The following is a 14,565-nucleotide window of genomic DNA, read 5'->3' as shown; positions in this document are numbered from 1 at the left end:
CCCTGTTGTTGTTGTTAGCATGCATATATGGTACTCTATTCCTCATAGGTGTTTTCTGGGATATAAACTTTTTTCTGTCAAGTAGATCTCAATTTCAGCCCTTTAGTCAATGTCTCCACCTTTTCCTTTTGTGTTATAAAACACAGTTACATCAAAGGCACAGTGTAAATGGAGTAGGTTGGGATGATGTTCACAATGACAGAGGAACCCATAAATCGGAATGGACATCAGCTATAAATAACTGGTACAGTTTTTTGGTGTAAAGTAGCTGAATGTCAGCCCTAGATATGGAAATCTAGGATGAGACACAGAGTTTAGGACAAAGTGGGAGTTGTGGAACATTCTTTGAAGATATAGAGTGCCTGGACTTGGTGTGCTCAAGCCATCTTCTGATTTTAAGGGTTTTTATTCTGTTGCCATATTTTCTCAGTGTTTAAATGAAACACTTCTTGAGTCCTTAGTTTTGTTCTGAGCCTCAGCAAATACTGCAATATTTCCATTTACCTCAAGTAGCTAAAGCTGACTCAATATCATGTGAGGGAAAGCTATGTTTTTATATGTTGTAAGATACATTAAAAATGCAAAACTTCCTAAAACCAAGATGAGGTTAGGGTACATATTCTGTTGGGAATATTTTGAGCGAGAGAAGTGTTACTTTAATAATGCAAAGCACACATTTAAAGAGAAGTCAAATCAGCCTAACTGATAAACTGAAATGTGGCAGAAGATTGCTGAATTTGTGCAATGAAAACAGAAATAAAACTAAAATCCTGGATATGAGTCACAAGGTTCACTATATCAGTGTAGTATAGTTCTCGTATAGGTTTTTTTTACTGTTCCTGTGTCCATTTGAATAGCAGAACAACATGAGGAGTCCAAATTCTGCGTATTTAATTTCTAGCAATATCTGGAAAGAATCTCATCTAATCTCCTTCCTTCCCCTTAACCTGGCACAGAACCCCGTAAGGATTGTATCTTGTTGGCAATGCTGTTTCCCATGAATTCTCAAGGTTATTAACCTACCTGATGAGGAACTTCACATGATAAAAACCACTTTGAAAATTACTCTGTCACATAAACTACTTTGAAAAAAAAACATTTTATTTGGACATCATTTCGAGCCTACCTAATTTAGTACAAAGAATCTTTGTATACTCTTTTTCAAAATTCTCAAAAGTTAATATTTTACCACATTTTACTTTCTTGTTCTCTGACTGTGTTTGTGTGTGTGTGCATGCAAATGCTTAAAATATGTATCTAAATATTTTTTAACCATTTGAGAGTCCATTGAAAATATGATGCCCCTTTACTCCTCAATCTTTCATGGTGTGTTTTCCTAAAAACATGGACGTTCTCTTACATGAGCATGTATAGTTATCAAAATCTGGAAGTCATCACTGATATAGTATTGTTAGCTGTGCACAGACCTTATTCATTTTTAGCCACTTGTCCCCATAATGTTCTTTGTAGCAAAAAATTCAGTGACACGTGTTGCATTTAGTTGTCATGTCTCTTTAATCTCCTTTAATCTGGGGGAGTTCCTTCGTCTTTGCCCCTCATGACATTGATAATTTTGAAGACTACAGATCAGGTTTTTATTTATTTGTTTTTGCTAGAATGTCCTTCAGTTTAGGTTTGTCTGATGTTTCCTCGTTGTTAGGTTCTGGTTACGTGTGGTTGGAGGAATGTTACAGAAGCAATGTTGTGTTCTTCTCAGTGCGTTGTGTCAGGAGGCACACGACAGCAATTTGTCCCATTACTGGTGATGTTGTGTTTGATCCACCAAGTTTCTTTTCAGTGTAATTACTGTTTCTCCTTTTTAAATCGTTAAGGATCTTGTGGGGAGATAGTTGGAGTCTCTGTAAATGCCCTCTTACTCATTTGACTCTTCTCACTAGTTTGAACATTCCTTGGTTGTTTTTGCCTCAGTAAATTATTATTATGACAGTCGATTTAGGACCCTAAATTTTCCCCTTTTGCTTCATTTCCCCTTCACCACCCTATCTCTAAATGGTGCTATCGTTCTTTCTTTTTATTGTTTTCTCCCCCAGAGGTGATGCCTTTTGACCTCCGCCACCTCAGATCACCAGTTCTTATAAGCCCCTTCCTTAGAGGCCTCTTTTCACACTTGTAGGCTGGACTGTCTCTTCCTGGCGATGACTTTAGATCAGTCTTAGGCCCCTACCAGCTCCCCATCTCTCTGCCATGCAGACTTTTTCAGACTGCCCTTACTTTCTGCAAAGGCTGATGGCAGGAGTATGGCTGGCTGCTTGCCGAGCTTTGAGGTTTATTTTATTATTTACAGGTAATTTGCAGTCTGGCACGTTGTCTGTCCTCTGGTTATGCTAAGTCCATGTATCTTATGTCGTTTCATGTGCTCTGATTTTTGTTTGGTGTTGTTTTTTTAGGAGACTCAGATTTCTGTGACCTCTGCCACCTTGGTTACCCAGATTGCTATAAACTGCTTTTTAATTGAAGCTGCTTACTCTTTAGTCTCTCTCTCAAGTATTTAAAACATCTCCCCTCATTTTGAGTCCATGGTTCATATGATGTTAAACGCGTAATCGGTTTCTGGTTTTGTCATAACGGACTTTATGAAGCATTGTGTCATTGTCTTCCCTCTTGTGAATTATGGCACGGCAGCCGAGGACAAGAACGTAGCCTGAAAGACAGACTTCTCTGCTCACGTAAAACAAAACAAAATCAAGAACGAACAAAACAAAAAAGATCAATAAAGCAGAAGGTTTTTAAATTGGGGAAATTGTTTTTCTTAGCCAAGTCGATCTTTCCTGCTTTTGCTCAGCAGATAATTTTCTTTCGACTGCCAGGTTGGTGATTTGGATGTTAACTACATTAATATAGAAGGAGTCACTGCAAACGCCTGCCCTGAACCCGCGGGTTCTCCTCGGGGGCCTCAGAGCTGCAAGCACATTCTTCCTACCGAGGCCGGCAGTGGCACGGGCACGAGCCCGCTCAGTGAGAGCAGGGAGGTGATGTCGAATCCTGAAGCCGGACGGTCCGTCACGTCATCTAGTTCGTATGCTTCCAATTTGAACCTTTCGTTTGGTCTTCGTGGATTTGAAAAGGAACCAAGTCACCTAAAGAAAAGAAGGTAAGGTACTATATTCTAGAGGAAAAATGTAGAAAATCAAGAACCTTGTAGCTGGACTTGGAAAATTCTATTTTCTTATTTTTTATTGTCCGCACCACTGTTATCTCTACATCAAAACATTGCCCCCTTTAAGATTCCTGTATTCCTTGACTTAAAAGTAAGGCACTTAAGAAAACTGACAAAAATGTAATAAGGAAAACCACAGTGAGATGCTATTTTACAGTTACAAATGTAAAAGTTTAACAATACTGTATTTCGGTGAAGATGCATACAACGGAAACTCCTATATACAATTGATAGGAGCGAAAATTGTGTAACAAGTTTAGAAAATAATTTGGCATTATCTTGTAAAGTTGGGTATGCATGGATCTTATGACCCAGCAGTGTTACTTCTGTGTCCTGGGAGACATATGCATGAGTATTTGTAGCAGGAGGAAATAACCCAAGTGGGGAATGGATAGAGAAATTATATAGTTATGTAATGGAATACCATACTGTAGTGAAAATGAATTAACTACGGCCACATCTACGTACATAATAACATGCATCTCAGAAACAAGAAGTTGAACAAAAAGAAGCCACAAAATGGTTCAGTTAGATTTCACTTTTATACTATGTAAAATCAAGCAATTTATTAATACAGGGCATGTACATATGTGCTAAAGCTATAAAGAAAAACAAGAGAATGAAGAGGAAAAAAATCCCCAAATTCAAGGTAGTTGTTATACCCAATGGGGAAAGTGGGGAACCGGAATGGAAAGGAATAAAAAGGGTTTCAATGGTATGACCAGTGTTCAGGATTCAAGTTGGATGGGCTTGTGGGTGTTTGTTTTATTTTTATGCTTTGTAACTTACTTTATGCATATTTTCTTGTATCTACAAAAATATCGTTAAAACAATAGTTTTATTGTATATGGTGTGATTTTATATATGTGTGTGCGTGTGAGTGTATGTCCATATCTTTGTATCTGTTTCTTATCCATTCAGCTTGTTGTCTGATTTCCTTAGGGAATAGGCAAATTTCCGTTGGTTTCATTTTATCCTGTTGCCCACTTTCCTGAGAGCATAGTTTATTTTTTCCCCACGCCCTAGATCTCTGATTATAGCCCAGTTTTACACAAAATCATGCATCCAAATGAGAATAGAATATGCATACATCTGTGAGTGTATATATAAATATTATCTATGAATGAACATCTGGCAGAGATTTAATTGATCAGAAAAGAGAGAAAGGGGGAGGGGAAGCATCAATCACCAGGTGCCAATCACTGGGCTATCCTTTGCACTGGTCCACAGCAATTCAAGGCTGTGAAAGTTTAACAGATGTGGATACCAAGGGTAATGTCTGATAACATAAAAAATGAAAGCTTTTCTTTAGATTCGTATTTTGTGAATTATGGTTTTAAAGGTGCTAAGTGGTCATTGCTGCAGACAGAATTAATTGGACATTTTGGGCTTTCCACGTATCTGCTTAGGACAAGAAGCTGTCAGTCAAAGCAAGATTCTAAACAGTTCTGCAAAAATCCACCTAACTGTGTGTGATTAGTGCATTCTGGTAGGATCTTTAAGATCTGTTGAGTTTGTGACCCAGATCTCGAGAGGTGAATAAGCTCTTTACAGGAGCCACTTAGGAACAGAGGAGGACAGGCCCACTGTGGGCTCTCTGTTCTGCTTGTGCAGACGTTCGCAGGCTGTCTGAACTATACGTTCTGGTCGTGGTCTTGCTCTGGGAAGTTTCTCACTGCTGTGGATAGAATTGTACCTCTTTAGAATATAAGACAAACTATCCAGTTTGGGTAAAGGTGATTAGAAGCTTCTGTAAAAATATTCCAGCTGGAGTGGGGGCTGGGGCTGTGGAGAGGAAGACGTCCTTAGAGAAGAATCTTCCTGCTGGTCCCCTAGGCCGACTGCATCTCCTGTGCATTCTGTCTCCACTGCACAATGTGGGGATGAGGGAAAGGGCTTGCCATCCCCAGAAAGCCCCGTCTGGGCTCTCGGGTGGCCGGGGGCCCTCCCTTCACTGGGTGTCATGCTGGGAATGTGTAACACGATTGATAATGAACTCAAATTGGAATGCACCCAATTCATTAAGACGTGAATAATAGACTGAGAGGCTGGGAATTTTTCCTGAAGGAGAAATTTCGGGGCACACAAAAAAGCTGAGGTTAACACAGGGACGAGGCTGACTGGGACCTATGTCCTAAGTCTTCTAAGGTTTGAAACAATATTTTGGTGAAAGTAAAATATGCACAATGTGTAGCCATTATGTTATTAAAACTTAATAGCTGTTTTGAGAAGCTACCAGGGGAAAATAAGCAATGCACCATTCATTTTAAAAAACTATACAACAAAATTGGGTGATCAAGATAATTGTTTCATTCTAAAACTCATATTTTTAAAACCTTTTTTTGTTTTACCATGAGCCACAGTAAGAAATGCTTATCAAACCATGAAGCACTCCCCACACACATAGGCACACAAAATTTAAACAAACATTTTATGAAGTAATGTGAAATGTATTCTGATATTTTCTATTCTATACCATTTTAGAAGAAAATTCTGGTCACAACCTATGGAATCGATTTCATATTCCACTTTTGAAAAATGATATTGTAAAATGAGAACCTAGAGGTAATCCTGAAGAATAATGTCTATGATACCAAATATCTTAGGGTTAATAGCTTAACAAAGAAAAATAGTAGCCCAATTTGAATTAATAGAAAAAGAAATGTTTTGAAGTATAGTGTGCTAAATAGGATAATGCTCACTGATCCATCTAGAGTGTATTCGCAGTGATGGAGAAAAGCTGAATGTGACTGGAAAGGCTTGTGTTAAAATAGGATATTATTGCAGGCGGCCAACCGTTTGAACTAAGTGACGTTGGTTAAGAGATCACAAGTTGTGGCCAATGCAGAGGCACGAGGCATCCACACACCTTTGACCCCTACCCCCAAGGTCTGTGTCTACTCTCAGATAGTCATTGAATTAAGGAAACTACGTGGCCTCTTAAGATATCTGTCATTACGTGACTATAACGGTCAATGCACCAACCTTTACCAGAAAGGTTTTCTTAACACTAAGTTTTAGTTTTTTATGAGAAATAATTTTATGGACGCCAACATATTTGAGTGTTGAATTAAGGTCAAGTCCACCTCCAATTTGTCCCTGCTTCTCAACGCCAAGGTGAAGGCCCTCAGTGAGTTCTTGAAGGAGAGAACCCCACTTTGGAAATCTGCAGGGGTGCCAGTCGTGGTCTTTACTCACTGCTGGGTTTACCAGGGCCAGGAAGGCCCGTGAAATAATTCAGGGACTCAAGACCAAGCTAAGTGTTCAGATTAGAGACATGCACAGTACAACCTCTCTACCTAGTGTCATCATTTATTACGTTGGTATTCAGTGTCCACTGAATAGCCTGTGGTTTATTAATAAAAATAACCCAAATGGGTCAATTCAAAGTTTCATTTTCTGGTTGTTTATATTTCATAATCAAGATGGTTTCCATGTGTTGTTATTAAAATTTTAACTCCAGAACTGCAACAACCAAAGAAAAATATATTTAAAAATGCATTGTACATTAACATGCCTCTGAAAGATGTTGGCCTCAAAGTTTGAGTGGTTTAAAACGTAAGTGTTATGGAGTGAGCCAGGAATGTGGACGGTCAAATTCTTTCCTTTTGATTTCATGGTTATCAAGTTAAATGAGGGAAGAAAACCAACAGTTAAGCAGAATCTCTGCCTGTTTCTGAGGTGGATTCTCATGGGAATCATTTCTAAAAATCTCTGAAAATGATAATCTAATGTGACACGTTTGGGACCTTGCCTGACTCGTGTCTGACCTGAGTCTTGACACCAGCTCTGGGGTGAGACCTTTGCTGTCTCTCCTCGAGTGTGTTTCTGACCTGAGCTTTGAGAATGCCACACTGCATCTCTTCACGGCAGGCCCCGCCCCCATCCCACCCCACCGCCCAGGGGCTCTGTTTCATCCGCAGAGTGACTATTTGGGGCTTATGATAATTACATTTACAAAGCAAATGGTGAGGATTGTACTACCTTGGACCAGTTTTTGTTTCTTAGAATGTCTGAAATGGCTTTTGCTAGGTAGAAATGTTCATTTGGGGAAATATAAAATTTTGTTTAAAAAGAGGAGATATGGAGGAAGAAAAAAGTAAAAACTGCTTAAATATAAACTTTGTTAGCAATTAAATGAGTACGCTTTGCACCTCACACCAATGAGAGCATTTGAATTCAGAGAAATAGAAACCAATGACTCCGTCAGTCTGTCTGTCTGCTTCCTTGATGGTCTGCTTATTTACTTACTTGTGTTCCAGCTCTAGCCTCGATGCCCTGGATGCTGACAGTGAAGGGGAGGGGTCGTCTGAGCAGGCCCACGTGTGTTACGCTCCGGGGTCTCAGAGTTCCTCGCGGACTGGGCTTCCCAGTGGGGATGAACTGGACTCTTTTGAGACCACCCCTGAACCAGATTTCAACATCTCCAGGACCGAGTCACTTTCTTTATCAAGTAACCTGCAATTGAAGGTATTCTGATTGGTATTAATTTGGCTTATTGTAAGCATGGAAAATATGTTGTCTAAATCCATGTCTATCTGAAAGACAAATGATGTTTTATTCACATGTGCAAACTACTTTTTTTTTTATTTTCGGAGACTCATGAGCTGATTGAGTCTGTGTTTTTAACTTCTCCCACTCTGTTTAATTTGTATAGTCCTCACTTACAACGGCTGATTGATGTTTCATTAATTCATCACCAGTACATATAATCTTTCACATCCTTGGAAAATTTTACCACCGCATACAGTGATTTCTGCGATCATTCCTTAAAGAGAGAGAAACCGGGCAGTGTTCAGTGGGCTAAATGATCAAACTTGTTTTCTCACATAAATCTTTCCTTGGCCTGGGTGATGAGATGAATAATATTACTAAGGCAAGGGTGATACTTGAGCATTCCTGGCTGCGTGAACTAATCTGGAACCCCATGAACTTTATCACTTTTTCCATAGGCGACAGCTTTTTTCTCATTGGAGTTTCATTTTATTGTGGTTGTTTTTTAAAAGATTAAATAAATTCTTCCAATCTTGCACCGAGAGCCCTCTTGTATTTGGACATATGTTTTCTTCCTTTTCGATTTCTATGCTGTCCACTTGTTTTCTTTTTAAATTGAGTTTACTGCTGTAAAACCATGTGTGCTCTGCCCAAACTTCCCTTACTATGGACGCGTGGTTATGATAATGTGTTCTTTGTGTAGCATGTTCTACAATATACAAAACACATAATTTTCTTCCGACTCACCTGGGATGGAAGCAGTACTTTCATTCTAAGTTTTGCACAGGTGAGGTTCTGAAGAGCTTAGCTGTCTTGTCCAGGCTGCCCAAGCTTGGTGATCGATTCGGCTCTCCAGCCCAGGTCTTCTCAGCCCAGATCCTGAATCCTCTCCTTCAGCTCTGAGGCCTGTAGAGCTGTCATAGTTCTTTGAGCCTGAAGGTCATGTAATATTTCTGGATAATAAGAAATGAATCCGTTTGTTAACGTAAATACTTCTTGGTTTTGCATTTTGAATGGACTTTGAGAAACTCCTCACTACTTGGAATGAAAAGTAATTCAGTCTTTGTGAAACGGTTCCACGGTGTTCACTTTTAAGAAGACTGTCCTATGAAACCTCCTGCCTCGCCTCTGTAATTACCCTGTGTAACTTTTTGCCAGAGACCTCTGGATAATTGTCAAAGTCCCAATGTTATGAAATGTAATTACCATGCATGACTTAAACGCAGAGGATGGCGTTTGACTAGGGCCCTTGTGGCCAGCTCACTACTAGGGGTATGGGACAGCTTGGGCCGGCCTTCCTGACACCCCGGCCGGCCCGGTGGGTCCTCACTCGTAAGACAGTCAGGGAGCCACAGCCCGAGGCCCATCGAGGGAGGGTCAGCTTCCATTTTCAACTTCCCTCCAGGCCCTTCAACTAAACTGAAGAACTGAGGGAAACCATGTGTTTTCACCTAGGGAGAACAGAAAAGACCAGTACTTATGAAGGACAGTTGCTGATGGCTTAATTTTAGTAACAAATTTTACATTACATTATTTTAAACCTAACCTTAAGTAATACCTTAAAAAATGGATGGGTAGGACCAATCCTAAGCCCACTAGGCCCCTGTTGGATGGGAGTTGGGTACCATAAATGGCTTTGATGGTTGTATTGCATATTTCTTTAAAATTTTTAGAACATGTAGCAAAACCATGTTTTAATTATCTTGCCATCTTGCATTTTCACATTTGTTGCTAATATAATAGAAATAGTATATACTTGGAAAAACAGAAACAAAAATGGAAGTCATTTAAAAGGAATAAAATTAAAGATATATGAATCAGTGATATTCAGACATCATCCCAGGAAGTGCTGGATGGGAATCTGTGGAGAGATAAGCACAGCCCGGGAAGGTACACTGGCCTCATGCTTTCTCCCCTAGAGGCTGGAGCTGACATTGTAAACTTAACCAGCTGGAAGTTTTAAAAACTCTTATAATTGTAAGATGCTGTTCCTCTACCTTCTAATAATAATTAAATATAGATATATCAGTTAATAGAAAATTTTGCTTGAATGCTACAGTATAAAATAATGAAAATAACTAAAAACTCAGGCGAAAAAAAAGGTCAAACTTGTTGTTGAATATATAGAGAAAAAGTCATTTAACTTAATTTTTCACTTTTCACCAACTTGATTGGAATGTCATAATTGCATCCTAAAGTGTATAAAGGAAATATTCCCAAGAGCTCAAGTTTACTAAAACTTTAAAAAGACAATACAATTTTAGAAGTCGTAACAGGCAAAGAGAAACAAATAATAAGATTGCATCAGAAACATTCAGGTTGAATCTTTTTAGAGAGATGCTAATTTCAGGTCTTCTGTAGAATTAAAAAAAAAAATTTTGTTATGATCTCTTTTAGGAGTCCTTGCTTTCTGGAATCCGTTCACGGTCTTATTCCTGCTCATCACCCAAAATTTCTTTAGGAAAAACTCGGATGGTGCGTGACTTTGCAGTGTGCAGTTCAAGTGAAGGTGAGCTTTATTTACCGTCTGGCTTTGAACGTGCTCTGTTCCAGAGCGTCTGTTCCAGAGCCCATTTTCAGGTAGAACATAAAATATACAAGAGCAGCAGGCAAAACTTGTCAACTCTATTTTCATAACTGATTTTTCTAAGCTTAGCAAAATCTTTTTCTCGTTGGATATCAGTCAAGTTATAGACTTGATTTTGGTAAAATTATGTACACAACTCTGTTGCTTTATTCTTTAAATAAAATGTTTTCCTCAAGAATTAGCATAAACTTGAATTTATTCTGGGTTCCTTATTGTGAGAGTTTTAGAGGATTTTCTTTAAGTAAATTATAAAAGTTACTTTTGCCCTATATGTAAATTGCTGAAATAATCTAACTCCTCAGAGGCAAAGCATTGCAAAATAGACTTTATTCCTTTTTTTATTTAGCAAAGGACATTAGAGCGTTGAAATAACAGAACATATTTGAAACATGGGTAAATATATCTCAGTGTTTTTTGTGACAGTATAAGCAATCAGAAATATAACTTTTATGCAGTAAGATTTTAATTAAAATATAGTATACCTACAGAAAGGGGTGCAGGTCATAAGCAGATAGCTTGATGAATTTTCAAAAGTGAATTTGGATCAATAAATAGAACAATTATAGCTACCGAGGCGCTGCCCTCATAGCCTCTCTCAGCCACCTCCCCCATTTGCAACTTTATTTTGAAGTGTAATTATTTCATACTTTTTGTACATATTATGTAATAACTACAGTTAAGGTGTATTTGCACCAGTCTGTAATATATAGCCTTGTAATTTTTTGTCACTGTGTTAGATAATGCCTTGGTCTATCATCCTCGAGTCTTAAAAAACTCAGAAAGCAAGAGGCGTGCTTAAGTATTCTCAGTTTCCCAATGTAGAATATCCTTACTTTTTTTTTTTTGAGGAAGATTAGCCCTGAGCTAACATCTGTCACCAATCCTCCTTTTTTTTGCTGAGGAAGACTGGCCCTGAGCTAACACTTGTGCCCATCTTCCTCTACTTTATATGTGGGACGCCTGCCACAGCATGGCTTGCCAAGTGGTGCGTAGGTCTGCACCCGGGATCCGAACCAGTGAATTCCAGGCCGTTGAAGTGGAACGTGCGAACTTAACTGCTGCGTCACTGGGCTGGCCTCCTACTCCTTCCTTTTTTTTTTCCTCCTTTTTTCTTATTCTTTATTGCATTGTTGTCATTACTTTGATTTTTAAGCTATAAGGGGCAGTATTGAAAGCATAATTGTGCTTGGAACTGCCATCCTAAAACAATGACTGACTTATTGAACATCTCCCATACATGTTTGTTGAATGAATATGGTAGACAGGATACATACAATACAAAAGAAGTACACTAGGTGTGTTTTTTCATTTTTCTTTTTCCTTTTTGGGAAGTCTTCTTTTTTTTTTTTTTTGCTGAGGATATTCGCCCTGAGCTAACACCTGTGCCAGTCTTCCTCCACTTTATATGCGGATCACCCCCACACTGTGGCTGATGAGTAGTATGGGTCTGCACCTGGGATCCGAACCCACAAACCCAGGCCACCGAAGCAGAGCATGCCAAACTTAACCACTATGCCACAGGGTCTGCCCCTGGGAAGTCTTTTTGGAAGAAGAGAAAGCAAGACTGATGATAAATGTCAGTTTTAATTTTTGGAATGGGGAGATAGAGATAAGGACTGAGAGCAAGAGAAAATACAGCTACCTTGAGAGGACAGGAAAAGAAGCTGGAATGAATTTGCCCTGGATTTTTTTTTCCATACCATGAGTCTTTCTAGGACCTCCAGGTCTCCCTAACCTAGTTTAGGCTGGATTCCTTCTCCTGGCAGCTTGACACCTTTGTACTAATAGTCCTGGATGGCAAGTTAACTTTATACCATTACTCTTTGGAAAACATTTTCAAGTCTTCCGTGCAGTGTGCAGAATGATGGCCTTGCCTTTGTATCTGTAGTAGCTCTGATTTTTAAAGCTAGACTGTTCTGAAGTCTTGTATTGTTGAGCAGATAACTGAGAGGAAATTGATATGTTTTATGAATTCTTTAATCAATAAGGAAGGGTATCTTTGCCTTGCATACAACCCTTAAATCTTTGCATTTGAATTAGAAAGAATAAAAAGCTGAAACCTTTGGATTTTCTGTGAATGAAAGCTTGTCTTTAGACCATATATTTAAAAACAGGGCCATTTGAATGGAGTTTGACACTCTCCAGAAGGTAAGAGTTACAAACAGGCGATTTGATTTGAGGCTGCACACTCTATGTACGAGGTTCCCGTGGATATTCCCGCACGGTTGCAATGATTGGGTGCTGTAATACAGACCTGCAAAGAGAGGATGGTCTTTCCTTTTTATTCTTATTTGAGATATCCTCTCATCCTTGTCACTTCCAAAGGGTTCCTATCGCCTCTCATGGTTTTTTTTTCTCCTGACCCATGACTGCAGTAGCGCCACTTTATTATTTAATGCTTGTATATCCATAAAACAAAATCCAATCCTATTGTTCCCTTTGGTACATTGTGGCTTTAGATAGAAAGGAACACTGTCACCTCACCAAGATGAAGAAAAGTGTTCTTCATGTAAGATTTGAAGAGTGAAGTGAGTGTCCTGTTGAAAGTTATTGTGCTCTGACGGATGGAATCCCACTAGACTTTGTTCTCTTGCCTGAGTCTGATGCTATGACTTTATTAGCTTGATTATTTTAGACATGCGACTTATTCTCTTGGCACCTCAGCCTGTTTACAATAAGGATGATAATTTCTGCCCACGACTTATTTTGAGGGACCCTTAATAATGGCAATAAAATAAAGCCTTCAAATTCTTCAAAGTAGATTTTCTATTACTTACAAGATAGTATTCCTTCCACATTGATATTTACACATTTCAGGGGATATTTATGTACTGGTTTTCCTCCTTATTATCTGGCCCATCTCCCTTTTTCAAACTGGTTTTGCCTCTTCACTCTTGCGGATTGTAACGGTAAAGGCTTTGTCCCTGCTCTGTAGATGGTGTGCTCCACAGTGGCCGTTCCCTCCTTCGGTCTCTCTCACTGTCTAAGTCAGTGTCTCTGCTCCATCTCTGTAGTAAGTACTCCAGTTCCGGAAACAAGATGGCGCTAAGCTGCTTGCATGGGCCTGCCCCTTCTACCCGCAACGAGTCCAGTGGGGAAGGTGGTTTTCCCTTCCCCGTGAGCCACGACGCACATCTCTGACCTGGCTGCTGCTGGGATTCTGTACAAGCATTGCAGCTGTGTTAAAATGGACTCTTCCTTTTGCTGGGCTTCAAACTTTTCTTTTGAGCTTTGCTACAAAGCAGTGAAGATATTTATTTATTCTGTATGTTGGGGAATTAGTGTTACGAATAATGAATGAAGCTCTGGTGAGAAATATCCAAAAAGATAGAGCTAATTTTCTGCACTTCTGAAAATGTTTACTGCCCCTTGATGATGCTAACTTAGTTTATGAAGTTGTTAAATGTTGCCACATGTTGGCCTCCTCTCCATTCTGTCCAAACTAGGGAAAGTGACAAAGCTATCCGGAGCAATGCCCTACCTATGTAAAATGACATTATTTTCTAACTGGGTGTGTATAGTGATAAAATATGGTTGAGTGTGTGCATTTCAGACTAACACATGACTGCTAGTTTGTCTGCCTTAGTTTTCATTTTATTGTTCTGTGTCTTGTAGAGCAAAGAGCTTACAGCTTTCCGGAGCCACCAAGAGAAAAAAGGTATTTTAACTGTTCCAAATTTCCTGAGGGATAGTTTGATACATCTTGAGAAATGTTTGCACATCACATCGTTTCTGATATCTGTGCAGTATTTCGTGAGAGGTTTCTATGCAATGAGTCTGCCCGAATCCTTTCTCCCTCTGTGATCTTTGTCAGCATAGGTTGGCCAGCTGCTCCTTTCTGTCCCCAGATGTGCAGGCCTCAGGACTGGGGTCAGAACATTTTTGGGGGGTTATTTTCAAAGCCAAAAACCTCCAGTGTATAGGACCAAGAAGGGGGCAGTGTGAGGACCACCTGGTTTAGAAAGATGCAGGCTCTCCCTGGGTCTGTCTGCCAAGACAAGAAGACTTGCTGTGGTAACAAGCCCCTGGGTGGTCAGTTATAGAATGTGCCTAAACGTCTCTGCCCTCTGTCTTTATGGAGCATTGCTTAGAAGTGTTAAGTTTGGAACAAAGAATAAATGAAGAAGAAAGTATTTTAAACTTTATCAGTTTTCTGACTGGTAGTGCAGATTTGAAAGCTTTAAGCCTAGCTTACTTACTGGGGTAAAGCTTGGGAGGCTGACTAGTGAGCAGGCAGGATTGTTGAGTTCTGTTGATCTTGATTAACTTAACTGCTCACAAGTCACACTGTGAAATAGCCCTGGGG

At 39.4% G+C, this 14,565-nt stretch overlaps 1 protein-coding gene across 38 annotated transcripts in view; it reads left to right on the top strand.

Annotated features, from left to right (window-relative positions):
- Positions 1-14,565, top strand: part of ARHGEF28 (Rho guanine nucleotide exchange factor 28) — a 273,620-nt gene that overhangs the window by 175,262 nt on the left and 83,793 nt on the right. For 27 of the 38 annotated variants that reach the window (XM_070233456.1, XM_070233455.1, XM_070233473.1 and 24 more), the window contains 4 exons: positions 2,829-3,112; positions 7,441-7,648; positions 10,070-10,181; positions 13,875-13,917. In XM_070233456.1, the coding sequence (XP_070089557.1) occupies positions 2,829-3,112; positions 7,441-7,648; positions 10,070-10,181; positions 13,875-13,917 (647 nt within the window). Of the gene's footprint in view, positions 1-2,828; positions 3,113-7,440; positions 7,649-10,069; positions 10,182-13,194; positions 13,273-13,874; positions 13,918-14,565 lie in introns of all 38 variants that reach the window. The other 11 variants (XM_070233464.1, XM_070233441.1, XM_070233438.1 and 8 more) reach the window with 1 other exon arrangement.

This window comes from Equus caballus, chromosome 14 (assembly GCF_041296265.1).
Source record: "Equus caballus isolate H_3958 breed thoroughbred chromosome 14, TB-T2T, whole genome shotgun sequence".
NCBI classification, from domain to species: Eukaryota; Metazoa; Chordata; class Mammalia; order Perissodactyla; family Equidae; genus Equus; species Equus caballus.
Note: the sequence above shows the minus strand (reverse complement) of the source record. Positions and strands in the feature narration are given on the sequence as shown.